Source organism: Peromyscus californicus, unplaced genomic scaffold (assembly GCF_007827085.1).
Source record: "Peromyscus californicus insignis strain IS unplaced genomic scaffold, ASM782708v3 Scaffold_3__1_contigs__length_106647218, whole genome shotgun sequence".
In the NCBI taxonomy this organism is placed as follows: Eukaryota; Metazoa; Chordata; class Mammalia; order Rodentia; family Cricetidae; genus Peromyscus; species Peromyscus californicus.
In genome coordinates this window covers 25,549,428-25,568,303 of record NW_026294551.1, presented here as the reverse complement: position 1 = coordinate 25,568,303, position 18,876 = coordinate 25,549,428, and the positions used below count along the sequence as shown (strand labels likewise).

The 18,876-nt window shown below is 39.6% G+C and overlaps 1 protein-coding gene across 4 annotated transcripts in view; it reads right to left on the bottom strand.

Annotated features, from left to right (window-relative positions):
* The window catches only part of Npepps (aminopeptidase puromycin sensitive), a 114,869-nt gene that overhangs the window by 19,155 nt on the left and 76,838 nt on the right, over positions 1 to 18,876 (bottom strand). For all 4 annotated transcript variants that reach the window (XM_052756018.1, XM_052756017.1, XM_052756015.1 and 1 more), the window contains exons 5-16: positions 18,607 to 18,714; positions 17,262 to 17,462; positions 16,611 to 16,707; positions 16,464 to 16,497; positions 15,583 to 15,697; positions 11,821 to 11,985; positions 9,959 to 10,063; positions 8,611 to 8,671; positions 7,498 to 7,607; positions 3,990 to 4,053; positions 1,812 to 1,951; positions 282 to 416 (exon numbers count right to left, since the gene is read on the bottom strand). In XM_052756018.1, the coding sequence (XP_052611978.1) occupies positions 282 to 416; positions 1,812 to 1,951; positions 3,990 to 4,053; positions 7,498 to 7,607; positions 8,611 to 8,671; positions 9,959 to 10,063; positions 11,821 to 11,985; positions 15,583 to 15,697; positions 16,464 to 16,497; positions 16,611 to 16,707; positions 17,262 to 17,462; positions 18,607 to 18,714 (1,335 nt within the window). The remainder of the gene's footprint in view (positions 1 to 281; positions 417 to 1,811; positions 1,952 to 3,989; positions 4,054 to 7,497; positions 7,608 to 8,610; positions 8,672 to 9,958; positions 10,064 to 11,820; positions 11,986 to 15,582; positions 15,698 to 16,463; positions 16,498 to 16,610; positions 16,708 to 17,261; positions 17,463 to 18,606; positions 18,715 to 18,876) is intronic.

Below are 18,876 nucleotides of genomic sequence, written 5' to 3'. Positions count from 1 at the left end.
TGACTCATATCCAATTGTTTGGAAAAGAATGGACTTTTTGCCTTACAAAGGATAGTTTAAATAAAAACTAGCTTAGAAACAGTGAAATGGAATTTGCTTCTGGCAAATGATATAGGTACAATTTTATTATGCTAATTAATAATTGGCCATTTGCTGTCATCCTAAATGTGCCAACCCTTAGGAAGAACCATATGCTTCTAATTATGCTTTATACACTCCAGGAGAAACAGGAACCTTTAACCAACAAAATGCATCAGATGACCTAAGTGTGAGATGCTCACCAGAGAGAAGAGGTCATTCTGTAATCCAAGTCGATCCACTGGGGGCAGAGAAAGGTCACGGATGCCTGGTAATAAACTTTCCAGCATGGCAGAGCTGTACTGAGTCCGGTAAAACCCAACTGTTCCCAGATTTAACTGAAAAGAGCCAATAGTTAGTATTAACTACTTCCTTTCCCCTGACTTTTCTTTGGAGGCAGGGTCTCACTACATCTCTGGCTGTCCTGGAACTCACTATGTAGACCAGGCTGGTCTTAAACTCAAAGAGATCTGCCTCCGCCTCCAGAGTGCTGGGATTAAAGATGAGCACTACCATACTTGATTAGCCATTCCATTTTTAAAAAGATTTTTTTGGGGTGAGCATAGTAGCCACCCTGATCTACATGAGTTCCAGGATAGCCAGAGCTACACAGGGAGACCCTACCTCAAAAAAAAACAAAAAAAAACAAAACAAAACAAAAAAAAAACAACAATGAACACAATGAACAAAGGTTTTGTTCTTTTGTTTTGTTTTGTTTTTTTGGTTTTTGAAGACAGGGTTTCTCTGTGTAGTTTTGGTGCCTGTCCTGGATCTTGGACCAGGCTGGCCTCGAACTCACAGAGATCTGCCTGGCTCTGCCTCCCGAGTACTGGGATTAAAGGCGTGCACCACCACTGCCTGGCTAGGTTTTGTTCTTTTGGGTAGTGACAGTGATCAAACTCATGGACCCTGAATACTAAGCAAGTATGTTCTTACTGAGCAAGTCCTGTCTTGACAAGCAAATAAACAAAAGAACACATGTAAAATGAAATTATAAAATTTACTATGAAGAAATACTATAAAAATAGGGCTGCAGAGATGGCTCAGTAGTTAAGAGCACTGGCTGCTCTTTCAGAGGTCTCAGGTTTAATTTCCAACACCCATATGGCAGTACACAACTGTCTGTAACTCCAAGATCTGACACACTCACACAGACACACATGCAGGCAAACACCAACGCAAGTAAAATAAAAAAAACACATGAATCATAAAAATATACTGCATAAATAACCGAACAATTCCTTTTTTTTTTTTTTTTGGTTTTTCAAGACAGGGTTTTTCTGTGTAGTCCTGGCTGGCCTGGAACTCACTCTGTGGACTGAACTCAGACATCGGCCTGCCTCTGCCTCCCAAAGGCTGGGATTAAAAGTGTTTACCACCATGTTTAGCTTTTTAGAATGGGAGGGCAGTTTGTAGCTGCAAGACTACAAATGTTTTATGTATGGTCTACTATTTACTCCTTCCTTTCCTTTTCTGAAACAGTCTCACTCACCCAGGCTAGCCTCAAACTCTAACCTCTAGCCTCAGCCTACCGGGTGCTGGGGTTAGAGGTGTGCATGACCAAATGCAGTCAACTCTTACTTTTCCTTCCCACACTTCAGTCTTTCCTTCTTCTCCTTGAAATATTAGTCTAAATTGAAAGAATACAATTCAGAGCTAGCCACAGAAGGCAGAGTAAAAGAAACAAATTGATTCAGGTACGGTTAAAAACAACTATGCCATTCTCAACTCACCTTTACCCACTGGTCTGGTTTGACATTTTTTAAAACTACATTCATCTCTGGTTTATCCATTAGTATTTTTAGTTTAGCTTGGTTGGGGTCTTCACTAGTTGAGATTGTGATAGGAACCATCCACTGAGGACAGTCTTCACCTAAACAAGAAGAGAACAAATAGAAAGTTTAAAGACAATGTTACACTTAGAGAAACAGGAGGTAAGGTAGACAGAGACTGCTAGTATTGTAACAAAGACACTCTCAGTGTTACACTATGCTTCCAGGTGACTTGAGTAATATGAGTGCAAAGGAAAAAATAATTTAATATCAAAATCACAGTTGTCTCAAAGAGAATAATGAAGTCAAGGAGAGCAGTAAAGCCAACAGTGACTCTGTTGTTCAATTTGAGCAGTGAGAGTTCTCAGGTGTTTTTCCTTCAAGGGCTCCCACTGCTACACGGGATAGGACAACCCCTGGAACCACTCTATTCATCACTGAGGAGCCACGTCGAAAAGCCAGAGCATGTGAGAAGTACAACACTGTCTCAGATATCAAACAGCAAATCAGACTTGGTGTTAGTGCATTGACAGCTATTTTAAAAGGGCACACAATCAACATTTGAGTAAGCAACATGGCAAGTCACAGCCGGTGGCGGTGGTGGCACCCGCCTTTATTCCCAGTACTTGGAGGGCAGAGGCAGGTGGATCTCTGAGGACAGACTGGTCTACAGAATGAGTTCCAGGACACCCAGGGCCAACAGTGAAACCCAGTCTTGAAAAAACAAACAAATAAACTGGTTAAATCACCACTTAAGCCCCACCACTTAGATACTCCAAGTTTTAATGTTGCCTATACTGTTCTGGTCATAGGGGACTATACTGAGATTACTATTTTAAAAGAAAGGAAACTTAATTTCTTCAATTTAAATGTAATTTCCTGGGTAAAATTTGATAGGTAAAAAGAGCGTAATGACAGAGGAGTTATCTAAGAAGGTAGTAGTTGAGAGGGCAAGCTCAGGGATTTCAACTATCTTATTTGAATTCCCACTCTTTTAAACTTATTAGACAGGTGATTTGAAATTTTTTTGTGGAGGGCAGTGGAGAAGTGGGTGATTGAAACAGGGTCTTTCAGGGCTGGAGAGATGGCTCAGAGGTTACGAGCCCGACTGCTCTTCCAGAGGTCCTGAGTTCAATTCCCAGCACCTATATGGTGGCTCACAACCATCTGCAATGAGATCTGGAGCCCTCTTCTGTGTACATAATAAATAAATAAATCTTTAAAAAAAAAAAAAAGAAAGAAAGAAAGAAAAAGAAAGAAACAGAGTCTTTCTACATAGCCCTGGTTGTCCTGGAACTTGTTATGTAGACCAGGCTGTCCTCAAATTCACAGAGATTTGCTTGCCTCTGCCTCCCAAGTGCTGGGATTAAAGATGTGCAGCATCATACCCAGCTGACTTTGAGCAACTTAACTAACCTAGGCATACCTTAGCTTCAGCCTTGTATGTGTAAAAGGAAAATCCTACTCTCTCCCTTGGAACGACACTGAGAAAACAAAGTGTGAGCCAACTCTAGTGTCGGGTATAATGACTACTAAGTAAAGACAATTATCACTGGACTTAATACTTACTACGCCCAATAACTTAAAAAAAAAATTAACACAGTAATTCCTTCAAGAGTAAGACTAAAAAACTCATTTCTTCGGTATTCCAACTCTTTTTCACTCATTTTCAATAAGAGAGACATAAAATTTTAAAGACTGGGGCTGAACAGATGGCTCAGCAGTTAAGAGCACTGGCTGCTTTTCCAGAAGACTTGGGTTCAATTCCCAGCATCCACATTGTGGCTAACAATTGCCAGTAACTTCTATTCTAGGGGATCTGATGCCCTCTTCTAGCCTCCTTATAGTACCTGTATATAGTTCGTGCACATACAGACAGGCACACATATACATAAAATAAATAAAACAAATTAAACTCAAAGTATAACTAAACAAAAAATATATAACATGGTATTATTTACTCTTAATTTGAAAACCACTAGTAAGAACCCAGAATTTACTGATCAGCACATCTCCCCGGGGGGCCCTGCCCCCCCAGCTGAGGACCGAACCCAGGGCCTTGCACTTGCTAGGCAAACGCTCTACCACTGAGCTAAATCCCCAACCCCTGATCAGCCCATCTTAGAGAACGCTGCTCACCCACATATGGTCCACTGGCACAGAACTTCTTTTGAGACAGCCTCAGCACTCTGTCATCTTCTACCTACAGAAGCAAAGTAAAGGCTATAATAACAATGGTGACTGGGGACAGGTGTTTCTGTGACAAAGATAGATAGTACAAACAAATGTCTTATGTGACACAGATGAGGGTACTAAAGAATAGGAAAAAAAGTCCCTCTTGAGGGAGGAGATCTAAGCCCACCCCTAGCTGATAAGCAGCTGCTCTGGGGTGGGAGACGTCGATTTCCTTCAGATGTGTGGCCCCTGTAGGTTGTGCATGCTCCAGTGGCTGGCCCCATAGCCATGTGCATGCAGTGAGTTATTTAAAAAAAAAAAAAAAAAAAAAAAGACATGAGGGTGGGAATGGGATGTGTTGGGAAGAGTTCTGAGGATACAAGATACATTGTATATATGTATAAAATTGTCAAAAAATTAAAAAGTCAATCTTTTTCATTTAGACCTCAGAAGAAAAACAAATAAAAGGGCCTGTTTAAATGCCCTAGAGACTAGCTCTCAATATATACACAAAATAAATTTAAATATAGTAAAACTTTTTAAATCAAAGACCAATTTCTATGTAATATGACTCCTCTGAAGGTATGTAATACTCAGATGAGAGAAATTCCTAAAAGCAACTTATTTGTCTTTAAAAATATACAGAACAAAAAGCCAGGAATGCCAATGCCCACCAGTAATCCCAGTTCTTGGGAGTGGGAACCAGAAGAGTAAGACTTCCAGGTCGCTCTTGAATATGCTACACAGTGAGTTGAAAGTTAGTCTAGGGGGCTGGAGAGATGGCTCAGTGGTTAAGAGCACTGACTGCGCTTCCAGAGGGCCGGGGTTCAATTCCCAGAACCCACCTGGCAGCATATGACTGTCTGTAACTCCACTTCCAGGGACCTGACACCCTCACACAATGCACATGAAATAAATTTAAATAAATAATAATAAAAAAAAGAAAGTAAGTTAGCCTAGGCTTGTTCCACTCCCCCCAAAGTATACACAACAAACAAACCAATCAAATTGCACTACTCTATAGAAAAAGATTATATCTAGAGTTTTTTCCCACTTTATTAGATTAACAGGTAGATTCAATATTCAGAATTCAAATCTTAGACTGCTACTTGTTAAATGTAAAAGCAATACACAACTTTTTTCAAAGTACAAGTTTGCAATAAAACACAAATGTGAAGGTAAGGGTGACTGCAAATAACTAGAAAACCAAAAGCAATAAATTATATGCTTAAAAACTACTTTGGGTGAGATGACAACTCAGTATAAGGCCTGCCATGCCAACACCAGGACCTGAGTTAAATCCCCAGCACCCATGTGAAAACTGGGGTGTGAGAATGAACACTTAGAATTCAGTGTCTACAAGGTAGAAACAGCAGAGCCTGGAGTCTACTGACCAGTCCACCTAGTCAAACTGTCAAATCCCAGGTTCCAGTGAGAGATCCTGTCAGAAAACCAAGTGTACAGCCCACTGACCTTTATCCTTTACCACCTGCATGCGCACACACAAACATGCACACCTACACCATGCATTCAACCCCCACCGAAGGGGAAAAAAAAATCAAACCAATAGGCAGTCATTTTCCTGACTGCTCATCAACATTGCTTTCTGGGATATTTCAAAGAGCACACAAATACCATTGTACATAAAATACAAATAAATAAATAATTTAAAGAGCACACAATATAAAAGATTTGAACTTACTTATATTAAATGTAAACCTAAACTAAAAAAATGACCTTAGTAAACCTACTAAGTACAAGAAACAGAAATGAAATTCAGGCATAGTGTCACAGCCTTTAATCTCATTACTGGGGAAGAAAAGGCAGGCAGATCTCTGAAAGTTTGAGGCCAGCCAGGGCTACATAGGAAGACCATGTTCCCAAAACCAAAACAAACAAAAAAGAAAAAAAATAAACAAGCAAGCAAACAAATAAGAAAAAAGAAAAAAGGTTGGGCTGGGTGGTGGTGGTGGAGCATGTCTTTAGTCCCAGCACTTGGGAGGCAGAAGCAGGCAGATCTCTATGAGTTCAAGGCCAGCCTGGTCTACAAGGAGAGTAGAGAGCCAAGGCTACACAGAGAAGCCTTGTCTCAAAAACAAAAAAACAAAAAAACAAAAAAAAAAAACCCACCAAAAACCAAAACCAGAAAAAAAAAACCCACAAAAAACAAAAAAGGAAAAAGGTCCTAGATTCAGTCCACAGAACCACTAGATAAATAAATGAATGAACAGATAAAAATTTAAAAACTAAAGTTAAAAAGTTCAGGCCAAATTACATGAAGAAACCCGGTCTCGAAACAGCTCCCGCCCCAAATAAAAATCCAGGCCAAAGGGCCGGCCAACAGTTATAAGCACTGATTATTTCTCCTTCCAGAGGACCTGGGTTTGAGTCCCCACTACTCAATAGAAACTAACAACCATCTGTGCAATTCCAGTTCCAAGGGATCTGATGCCCTCTTCTGGCCTTCATGGTTAATGGACACACACATAGTGCACAAACATATATACAGGAAATCATGCATACACGTGAAATAATGATTTAAAAAATTCTGTAAGTGGATCAGTGGTGGCGCACGCCTTTAATCCCAGCACTTGGGGGGCAGAGGCAGGCAGATCTCAGTGAGTTCACGGCCAGCCTGATCTACAAAGCGGGTTCCAGGACAGCCAGGGCTGTTGCACAGAGAAACTCTATCCCAAAAAAAAACCAAAACAAAAACAATCAAACAATCAAACAAAAATTTACAATTAAGTAAAAATAATTTTTTAAAAAAGAGGTATTATGGGTTATGGATATTATGCATTCTAGAACTTAAGAGATCCGGGCCAGCTAGGACTGCATAGCGATAACCTGTCTCAGAAAAATCAAAACAAAACAAAAACACCTTTGTACACGCTCATTGGCTAGGCATTGGGACAAAAACTAATTAAAACAAAAACAGCAAAACCTTGAAAGTATCTGGATAGAAAAGTAAAATGAATTTTTATAGTACTGGGAAGTGGAGAACTACTGTTCTCTGTTGTAACTCATGTGTTCACTGAAATCTACTTTTTATTCCCCCCACCAAGGCAATGTAGCTCTGGCTGTCCTGGAATTCACTATGCAGACTAGGCTGGCCTAAGACTCACAAGAAATCTGTCTACGTCTGCTTCCCAAGTGCTGGGATTAAAGGTGTGCACTACTACACCAGGCAGGCTACTGAAGGCTTATAAGGGTGCTGAGCCTAAAGAAAAAAAAAAATTATCATCTAATAGTCTTCATTAAGTGTAATCATTAATAAGCTTACCAGTTTTGAGGAATGAAATCCTCAGAGAAAAACATCATCCTTGTGCGCTAATACTCTTTTCTGTTTTTTCAAACCATCTGGCTAGGCTGTCCTCAAACTCATGATTCCTCCTGTCTCACCTAAGTCCAGAGATTACAGGGATGAGATACCACACCTGGCTGTGCAAGGGCTTCTTATGTATAGGTTTACCTGTTCAGCTTCCACATAAATGAGAGGGAATCCCATTTGTTTGGTCCAGGTATTCATCACAGCTGCTATAGGTTTACCACTGGCATTTTCCAAACTTTCCCAGAGATCCTCTAGAAGGAAAATGAAAATAATAACCTGAAATGTTTATGTTTCTTTCCTAAATCAGAAAATTCATTTAACCCTTAACATTGCATGGCTTACCAACTGTTTTCTCTAGCACACAGAGAGTCAAACAAATACCCCACCCACAATGCTATAACTAAGTAAATTCTACTCTAAAGACTATTTCGGGGACAACTCACTTGGTACAATTGTTGCCATACCATCACTCACATAAAAAATTGGGGCCTTCAATCCCAGCACTTGAGAGGCAGAGGCATGAGGACATATCTGAGTTTGAGGCCAGCCGGATCTACATAATGAGTTCCAGGACAGCCAGACTATGCGGGAAAATCCTGTCTTTAAAAAACAAAAAAGGAAAGAAAAAAAGAAAAAAAAAATTGGGAGCAAGCTTGTAAGCTCCCAGTGCTAGGGAAGCAGAGACAAAAGGGGTCCTGTTTGTTGACCAGCTATACTAGCCTAGTAGATGAGGTTCAGGGAGAGATCCTTTTTCAAAACAAGTAAGATAAGCTGGGTGGTGGTGGTGGTGGCGCACGCCTTTAATCCCAGCACTTGGGAGGCAGAGGCAGGCTGATCTCTGTGAGTTCGAGGCCAGCCTGGTCTCCAAAGCGAGTTCCAGGAAAGGCGCAAAGCTACACAGAGAAATCCTGTCTCGAAAAAACAAAAAACAAAAACAAAAAAAAAAACCATTAAGTAGATTTTGTTATTCAAAGTGTAGTCCATGGTCTGCAAATAACTCATAAAATGACCTTTGTGTGTAAAATAACATTTTCTCTCCAGCACCCCCTTGTCTGGTGTTGAGGAATCAACACCAGGGCCTTTATCTGTATTTCTATCTCAAGTTACTAGGCACTGTCTTTGAAGCCAGGGTGCAGCTCAGGCTGGGGGAGTATGTGCTCTGCATGCGTGAGAGCCCTGAACTGATCTCCAGGTTGACAAAAAGAGGAACGCAAGGATGGAGACACAGATTAAAACAAAAAACGCCAAGATTACCTGTGGAAGCATTCTTTTGTTGGAACTTGGTTAAATACATGTTCATTCCATTCTTAAAGTCCTGAAAAAATATAATTTTTAAAGTCAAGTGACTCAGAGCTCAGAATTTATAGTAGACATGCACATTAGTCAAAAGTAAATATACTCAAATACTACAGTAACAGACATTGAAAAACATATATCCTTTTGAAGCCCACTACCTTTTATCTAAGAGTAACTACCCTTTATCTTCTATCTTTGCTGGGTTTTTTGGTTGGTTTTTTGTTTTTTGTTTTTTTTTGAGACAGGGTTTCTTTGTGTATCCCTGGCTGTCCTGGAACTTGTTTTGTAGACCAGGCTGACGTGGAACTCACAGAGATCCACCTGTCTCTGCCTCACAAGGGCTGGTATTAAAGGCGCCCGCCCGCGGCGGCGGCCCCCCCCCCCCCCCCCCCCCCCCCCCCCCCCCCCCCCCCCCCCCCCGCAACTCTACTTTTGCTTTTAATGTGGTGCCTTTATTTATTTATTTTGACAGTGTGGTGGTTTGATTGAGAATGGTCCCCACAGGCTTATATGTTTGAATTCTTGATCCCTAGTTAGTAGAACTGTTTGGAAGGATTAGGAGTTGTAGCCTTTTTGGAGGAGGTGTAGTACTAGGGGCAGCCTTTGAGGCTTCAAAAGACTCTTGCCATTCCCATTTAGCTCTATCTGGTGGCTTTGTCTCAAGAGTAGAGCTGTTAGCTGGGTGGTGGTGATGCGTGCCTTTATTTCCAGCACTCGAGAGGCAGAGGCAAATGAATCTCTACGTTTGAGGCCAGTTTGGTACAGAGTAGTTCCAGGACAGCCAGGGCTACACAGAAAAACCCAACTTCAGGGGGAAAAAGGGGGAAAGGGGGTGGAGAGCTCTTAGGTAAAGCCCCAGTGCCATGCCTGCCTGTTGTCATGTTCCTCCATAATGGCGACAGACTGTAAGCCCCATTAAATGCTTCCTTCTAGAAGTTGTCATGGTCATGGTGTTTTGTCACATAAATAGAAAATTAACTAATACAGATAGGGTCTCACTATGTAGACCAGGCTGACCATGAACTGAGAGATCTCCCTGTCTCTGACTCCCCAGTGTTGGGATTACATGTCCAACTTCTAAGTTTTATACCAGCTTCCCATTCTTACCACCACAAACATTCTAACTTGTATAGCATTCTTCTAGGAAACTCTAATAACCAAATTTTTAAAATTAAATTTCTAGGTAATTTTTAGTTTATTTAGACAAACTGATTTTTTAAAATTTAATTTAAAAAACCAGACCAAATTTTTGTGCATGCTTTAAAACTATGATTTCAGGACTGGAAGAAAAAAAAATTTTTTTTACCTGATCTCCGATGTAGTCATGTAGCATTCGGATAACAGATGCACCTTTGCTATACGATATAGCATCAAATATCTCATCAACCTCAGATGGATGGCCCACACTGACCTGGCAGACAGTGTGATTCAGGGTTATGACAGGAAGCAGATAGCCTGTAACACTGAATTACATAAAAAGCTTTCTAGGAAAACCCTTCTAACGCTAATATTCTTCTGCCTTAACTTACTCATGAACGTATATGACAACCCTTAACAAATAAAGAGTAGTTAACTTAAGACAGAATATACAGCACAATCACTGCTGCGGTCCAGTCTAGGTGTTAATCCTGACTCTCCTTTGATGAAAGGCAATCTGTTAAAGCTCCATTTATTCTTCAATGTGTCTGAAGAGAATACCCCGATGAAAACAATTTGATTTCATCCACAAATTATAAAGGTTTAGAAGAGCTGTTCTCAACCAATGGGTTGTGACCCCCAAGCGGGGGTCAAGTGACCCTTTCACAGGGGTTGCATATCAGATCTTGCATACCAGATATTTACACTATAATTCATAATAGCAGCAAAACTACAGTTATGATGTAGCAACAAACAAAACTGTGGTTGGGGCCACATATAAAACATGAAGAACTGTATTAGAGGATGACAGGACTAGGAAGTTTGAAAGCCACAGTCTAGGACACTGGTTAAATACAAAGCAGGACAGTGACTCCAGTTGCTGGATGCAAAATTTATAAACTACAAGAGCTACCCACATACAATGATGCACCTCCTCGCTCTTAGAAAGCAAATATAGGAAAATCACCCATGACTTTCAGGCTAGCCTAGGCTACATAGTGAATTTTAAGCTAGCCAGGGTCACAAAGCAAAATCTTATCTCAAAACCCAAAAATAGGGGGCTGGGGAGATCACTCAGTGGTTGAGAACACTGACTATTTTCCAGGGGACCCGGGCTCAATTTCTAGCAGCCACATGGCAGCTCACAACTGTCTGTAACTCCAAGATCTGGCACCCTCACACAGACACACATGTAGGCAAAACACCAATGTACATAAAATAAAAACAAATTTTTAAAAATGGGTGTTGTTAAAAAAAAAAAAAGGCGTACAGGATGGCCTAGTGGGTAAACGAGCTAACCATATAAACCTGACAAGTTCGATCTTCAAAACTTACAGTGGAAGGAGATAACCAATTCTCAGAAGCTGTCTTCACACACACACTCACACACACACACACACACACTGTGGCATGTGTTCCCACCAACATAAAAAAATAGTAATAAGGAAAACAAAGCCAGTTGTGGTGATGTACACCTTTAATCCAAGTACTTGGGAGGCAAAAGCATGTGGCTGAGTTGGAGTGGGGCAGCCTCATCTACAGAGTAAGTTCCAGGACAGCCAGGGCTACACAGGGAAACCTTGTCTTGAAAAACCCAAAAGGAAAAAAAATAAACAAACAAACAAAAAAAAATTTAAAAAATCACAATCTATTAATAATTAATAAAAGTTAAAAATAAACAAGAAAGTCCAAGAGGAAAGGCCAGGCCAGGAACTAGTCAAAAGCACTGTGCCTTGATGACACTGAACTGTGTCCAGAATGTTGAAACCAGCTGTAGTACTGCTCAATAGACATGGTCTCCTCACTCAATGCCCAGAGTTCCTGCCTCTACAAAGACAAAATTTATTCCCTACCTTAAAGAGGAATGTCATTTAGAATTTATTCTTATCAGTTCCAAGCATGGAAATATGAGCTAAAAATAAATCATCCAAGGGAAATCACCCATGCAGCTTTTCCTTTCAGAATTCTAAGCATCTTGAGACATAATAAATTATACTTATTTCACTAAAATGGTTGGAAAGTATAGCTCACTTCAATAGGATGGCTGTTATCTAAGGCGTCAAGTTCCTGGGCCCGAGTATAATCTGCAGAAACAAACTGAGTCCAGATATCATACTCTGGAAAGCAGTGGTCTACACAAAGATACTCAATCCAGGATGCAAAGCCTTCATTCAACCACAGATGAGTCCACCATTCCTAAAAAGAAAGAAGTAGAAACAAGTGAAGGAAACAAAATAATAGTCATTCCATCTTTTGAGAACCATGTCTCCCTTCTATTATACTTGAAAAATTTGTACTTTAATAACCTAAAATTCAACAGAAACCAGTTAGTAAAGAACCCGTATTTGAGAAAAGAATAATAAAAGAAATGCCAACTGATGGTAACATGGATAAAGAACTTCTTACTGCCAGAACTAAAAAGGAGGAAGGGTTTTAAGTGTACAGAAAGGGAAAACAGAACACATACACAAAGACCAGATAGAAAAACCTCACAGTGGAAAAAAAAAAGTTTATTTTTTTCCATTTATGGATTTTTATTTCATGTGCATTGGTGTTTGTCTGCATGTAAGGATGTTGGATCCTCTGGAACTGGAGTTACAGACAGTTGTGAACTGCCATGTGGGTGCTGGGAATTGAACCCAGGTCCTCTGGAAGAGCAGCCAGTGCTCTTAACTGCTGAGCCATCTCTCCAGCCCCTCCTGGGGTATACTCTTAGGATCCCAGAACTTGGGAGGATCACTTGTTTGAGTTACAAAGTGAAACCATGTTACCTGGCCCGGCCACAAAGAAGAAAGTTCTGGCCAGGCATGGTGGCATATACCTTAATGCCAGTTCTTAGGAGGCAGAGACAGTGGGTCTCTAGAAATGTTGGGCCACCAGGTCTATATAGCAAGTTCTGGGTTAGCCAGGGCTAACCCTTCTCAAAAAAAAAAAAAAAAAAGAAAGAAAAAAGTTTAATAAAGAATGAGAGTCTCACTCTCCCCCACTCACTGCCCAGCAAGAACAATTTATTAAGTTCACTGCAACAGGGCATCGGGCTGGGCAGAAAACCAGAATACTGCTTGAAGCCAAGAATTTCTCTTTAAAAAACCCAAACCAAACCACAGCTATCAAGACCAAATAAAAAACTAAAAAATTATTCACACAATGACTAGGAGAAACACTGACTTGGGTTTCTATTTCTAAATAAATAGAAAAATAGTACAGCCTTATAAGGATTATATAAATTTAACAGAAATGTCATACATGGCAAGAAGCAGCTAAAAAGCAAACGATATTTTAGTATGTATGAAACAGAAAATTCAATCTGTTAAATGAGCATGCACAGTGAGCAGAACAGACCAAGAATAAAATCAGTAAGAGACACCATTGGCAAGAGGTGGGCGGTGGGGGCGGGGTTTGTCCCAGCTTACCACATTGAAATGGCAATGTACAGAAATTAACAGCCATACTGGTCTAGAAACAGTAAACCTTTCTATTCCATCTGTACAGAGGCAACACTATTAAATATGTGAGGTTTTATCTCTGTGGGTGTAATCACAGAAACTAATAAAGAATTCTCTGTATAATGAAAACAAATGAGTGACAGATGAAAACATTTAGGAACCATCTTTTTAGAACACAACAGTCTAATTTTCATTGAAATTGATTAAATCTCTTAGGAGAGTAATATAAATCCAAGACAGAAGCCAGAGAATTTTTGTTGAATAATAAAAGGGCACTTACACAGTTTGAAAGGATCAAATATTTTTAATATTAGGTAATAAAAGCTGTGCCATTTAGGTATTAGTAAGCGCCTGGTTCAAAGCTACTGAACACTAAACTTTTGGAACAACTGGCATCGAATACAGACAGTTACATAAACACAGTAAAAAGTTGTTTCAAAACAATAAGCACATATTCCCTCTGCTAAAATTTATTGCTGGTCATAAATCATCGTATTTTCCCAAAGCTTAGCAAAAATATTTGATAGGAAGCAAAAATATGTGGTGGTGCACACCGTTGATCCCAGCACTTGGGAGGCAGAGGCAGGCGGATCTCTGTGAGGCCAGCCTGGGCTACAGAGTGAGTTCCAGGACAGCCAGGACTACACAGAGAAACCCTGTCTCGAAAAACCAAAGAGAAAAAAGAAGAAAGCAAGAAGAAAGCAAGAAGAAAGGAAGAAGAAGAAGAAGAAGAAGAAGAAGAAGAAGAAGAAGAAGAAGAAGAAGAAGAAAGACTTGGTAGGAAGCAGCAGACTTGCTGCATTAAAAGAAAACACCAAGGCAGGGGTGGTGGTACAGTCCTGTGACCCCAGCACTTGGGAGGCAGGAGCAAGAGAATCTCTATGAGTTCCAGGCCAGCCTTGTCAGCTGGACATAATGAGCTTCAGGCCAGCCAGGACTATATAAAGAGACCCTGCCTCAAGAAAACAAAACAAAATAAAACCAAATAAAAAAAAACAAAAAACAAAGAGAAAGAGAGAATGCAATTCTTACACACATTTGAATGCAGTCATTAACTTGTATAGCTCCAATAAAATTATACTGAAAATAAAAAACTTATAAGCTATAAGAAAAGCATTAACCAGCTAAAGAAAAGTGGACGAACTTATTTCAGAGACTGACTTTCTTTAGAAATGCTCTCAGCTAAGAAGTCACAGTTGGAACACACCTTACTTTCTTGCTCATTTCTAATATATATGGACTTAACCTACATCCAAGACAGGTTCAGTTCTCTAGCTATCAAGAAATTCTTTCACTACACAGGTGCCTCTAATTTGTAACTATTAAACTCTGTATTTCAAAACACTAACATAATTAGCTCCCAGATAGACTTTTATTTATAGTAAAGGGGAAACATCAGGTACAAAATACATAGGGTAACTGAAAACTCCAATTAGTTGGACTTAAGTATAACTTTATTCCGCAGATTAAAAAAAAAAAACTTTTATTCCATCAAACTTCATCTTATTTTAGGCAAATAAAAATGACTCTTGGCCGGGCGGTGGTGGCGCACGCCTTTAATCCCAGCACTCGGGAGGCAGAACCAGGCGGATCTTTGTGAGTTTGAGGCCAGCCTGGTCTACAGAGCGAGATCCAGGAAAGGCGTAAAGTTACACAGAGAAACCCTGTATCGAAAAACCAAAATGACTCTTAACAACCACTTTAATTTAATAAAATAAATTTTGTGTTTATACATTTCTTATCAACTAGCAACTACATAACAGATAACTCAAGAAACTACAGTTCTGAGAATCTCACCGCACAATTCATTCCTCTTTGTCTAAGACAAATTTTTCTCTAGCTCAAATTAGTATCTTAACATTCCCTATTTGCAAACAAATCATAGAAGTTTACCAAGTATTTCCTGTTAAAGAAATATGGTCTCATTTTTGTTCTCATAACACTCTCTCTCCTCTCTTCGCTAGGGAATCTAAGGGCCTTCAGCATGTTGGGCAAGTACTTAACCACTGAGGTATTTGCCTAACCCTGAAAAATATTTTTGCAAAACAGACTTTTTAAAAGAAAATGTTTCTTGTTTTGTTTTGTGAGACAGGGTTCCCTGTGTAGACCTAACTGTCCTGGAACTCACTCTGTAGACCATGCTGGCCTCAAACTCAGAGATCTGCCTGTCTCTGCCTCTCAAGCGATGGGACTAAAGGCGTGTGCTACCACTGCCCAGCTTAAAATAAAATGCTTCTATCACCCAATTCTTTGGCACAGAATGATAGCAAATTTGAAACGGTGAGGCCAAAATAATGTGCAGCAGGACATAGATGGATATATTTGAGCACTTAAAAATATTAAATACCATAGTAACAAGATTTCCAAACCATTGATGGGCGAGTTCATGTCCCACAACCAGAGCAACCCACTGGCGTGATGAAGAACAGGAGTTTTTTGGATCAATAAGCAATGCGGTCTCCCTGTATTTAAAAAAAAAAAAAAAAAAAAAAAGTAAAATGGTAAAAACATTTCAATAAAAGCGAAACGAAGAAGGTTCAGGCAGTAAGTCAGATGGCTTTATGTTAGGCTTTAGCAATATCAAGTTAACATTTTCTCGGCATTTTTAAGATTAATAGGATCCAGGAAGACTGAAGACTATGTTGGTAGACTTTGTCCAACAGAAGATCAAAGACATACAAGTTTATCAGCATGCTGTCTGCTGACTAGGAAGACTATGCTCATCAGGGGAGACACAAGGAAGTAGCAGCGGAAGACATTCTAAAGTCCCCAAAAGGGCACGGAGTAGGCTCGCAAAGCTTAGTTCATCTAAAAGGCAAGTGAAAGTGGAAGGAAAAATTGTTTACAGACTCAGTCTCAGAAACTATGTAAGCCACATGTTTGTATTGTGTTGAAAGACATGTAAAAATCTGCCTAGAAAACACAAGGATCAGGGAGGCTCTTCAAGTTGGGTAATAGCTGTGTAACTGCTGGGAAGGAGCCACACCAAATGAGATTCAGCCAAGAACACAAGCTAAAAATGGTACAAGTGCCAAATGCTCCTGTTAAAAATACTGCACCCTCAGATAGTAGCACCAGAGAGGAAAGTCCATCTGCATGCTTCAAATATTCATGACACTCAGGAGAGGCAGAAAAATGTACCCTAGAGCATAAAGCAAAAGCACTCATCTGTGAACAGAATGCAATCAGTGATTTGAAAGAGGGCAGAGTAATGTGTCATTAACATACCTATAAGTAACAAGGCCCCAGTTCTCCATGGCACCTTCATAAAATAAATATAAACATTTATTGATATATATGCATACTTTTCCTCAAAAAAATCACAAAATTCAAATAAAATCATACAATTCAGCAATAAAACGAAATTTACTTTACCAGCTGCAAAGTCAGCAATAGCAATGAGATCAATCTTAGGCAGGGGATAAGGAACATTGAAGTAGTCTTTATAAAAAGGCAAGGTTTTAGCAGCAACCTATGAAAGTACAAACAAACAAAAAACATTCTATGAATAATTTGTTATGAGTCACATGGAAATCCACAAAAGGAAACCTGTTTTAAGCCAAACTATCATAAGCTTCTAGAAATTAACCCCAGGGAACCCTACTTCCTTTGAAGACTGCATTGGCCACAAGCTTTCTACTACTGGCCAAACTCGAACCCGTATATAACCTGGTATGAACAATATTACTGTAATGGTAATTCCACAGAAAAACAAAATTCTGTTTTTATACTCTCTCTTTTATCCAGAGTCAGAGGTTTGAATCCATGACTTCATGCACTGATAAACATACACTCTACCACACTACACTTCCAGCCCTCTCTTTCCTATTTTCTAGATCATTATCTTATAAAATGTTAATCCAACATCAAGGTTGGCATATCCAAGTCTAATAAGTGAAATGAAAGTATCAAAACAACTTTCCAATTAAATCACAAATAACTGTACTAATAATAATTGATCAGAAATGTAAATTCCCCAACCTGGAGTTATGGACTGTTGGAACAATCCTCTTCAAGGACATTTACCTCTAGCGCAAATTTTCCTTGCTCTGCTTTGCCAACAGGGGTGTAAACACGGACACACACACCATCTTTTGACCTTGTCTCTACAAAGTCATATTCACCCACAACAAATGCCACCAGATACGTAGACATAACAGGTGTACGGGCAAACTTCACTTCTACTAAATTTTCATCATCAGGATACGGTTTCCGGTCAATTACATTCTTCAGGGAAAAAAACAAAAACAGAAAACAAAAGCAAACTTAGAATGTCTTAATTTTAATCCCAGTTCATCAGTGTTTTTATATCATAAAGGTCTTTCCTCTCAGAAGGAAAATGATCTGGTAAAGCTTTTTCCTCAGCAGGGCAGTGGTGGCGCATGCCTTTGATCTCCAGGGGCAGATGGATCTCAGAGTTCCGAAACCAGCCTGGGCTACAGAGTGAGTTCCAGGGCAGCCAGGGCTACACAGAGAAACCCTGTCTCGAAAAAGCAAAAACAGACAAGCAAAGAAACAGACCCTAAAGGTATTCATACAGCAGTGTAAATGAATGTTCTTTTTAGGGTATCAGTCTCCTCTCTAGGAATGTCGGAGAAGAGAATGGCATTTTCTGTGGAATTCTCTCCACCAGTAAGTAGGCAAAAACTACATGCTTTGTTCACTTTGGGCTTTGGGAAGGGTCTTACTCCGTAGTCCAGGCTGGCCTTGAACTTTCACCATCCTAGCGGCCATTAGCCCTACAGAGTTCAGTCTACACTCCTGGTTACAGCACATTTTAAACAAGGTTGTCCTGGACAACACCGTTTAAGAAATGAAAGCTTATCTGGCTTATGAATGAGATCAGTAATAGTAAAGAGAGCATATTAAAAATATAATCAATCAAAAATCTAAATATACTTTTTAAATATGGCTATCACTTCTAGGATTTAATGAGAAAGCCACTACTCTTACTTCAGGTAATATGTAAGGTTGTACCTTACTTACATCCTTCAATTTTGAAAAGTAGATCATCTGGGCACGGTGGCTCATAGACATAATCCTAGTACCCAAGATGAGCAGGAAGATAGTTGTGAGTTCAAGGCCAGTTTGGGCTACAAAGTAAATTCCAGGACAGCCTTGGATATAACAGACCCTGACTCAAAAACAAAACAGCAAAAAGTGAGAATCTTGTCAGTGGCGCTAACAGAGAAGTTCTTCCTTGAGGAGAAAAAAAAATCAAAAGCAACCAAGGAAAACAAGACTTACTCAAAATAAAGAAAACTAATAGAAACACTTCTATGGTGTAGTAAGTACTAAGCTAGGGGGTTTCACATTATCCTATTTAAAAAACAAACTAAATATACCAAACAGTTCACTAGCACATACATACCATGTTTGATAAAGCAACTCTGTCTTTAGGAACAACCAGCGAGATATCAAAAGTTGCTTTGATAGCAGGTTCATCCCAGCAAGGAAAAGCCCTCCGGGCATCAGTAGCCTTAAGGAAAAAATATAAACTTATAAATACCATTAAATTAACCTCAGAGGCTGTATTTTTATATATATATATATATATATATATATATATATATATATAGAGAGAGAGAGAGAGAGAGAGAGAGAGAGAGAGAGACATCATATAATAGCAAGCCCTCTTCTA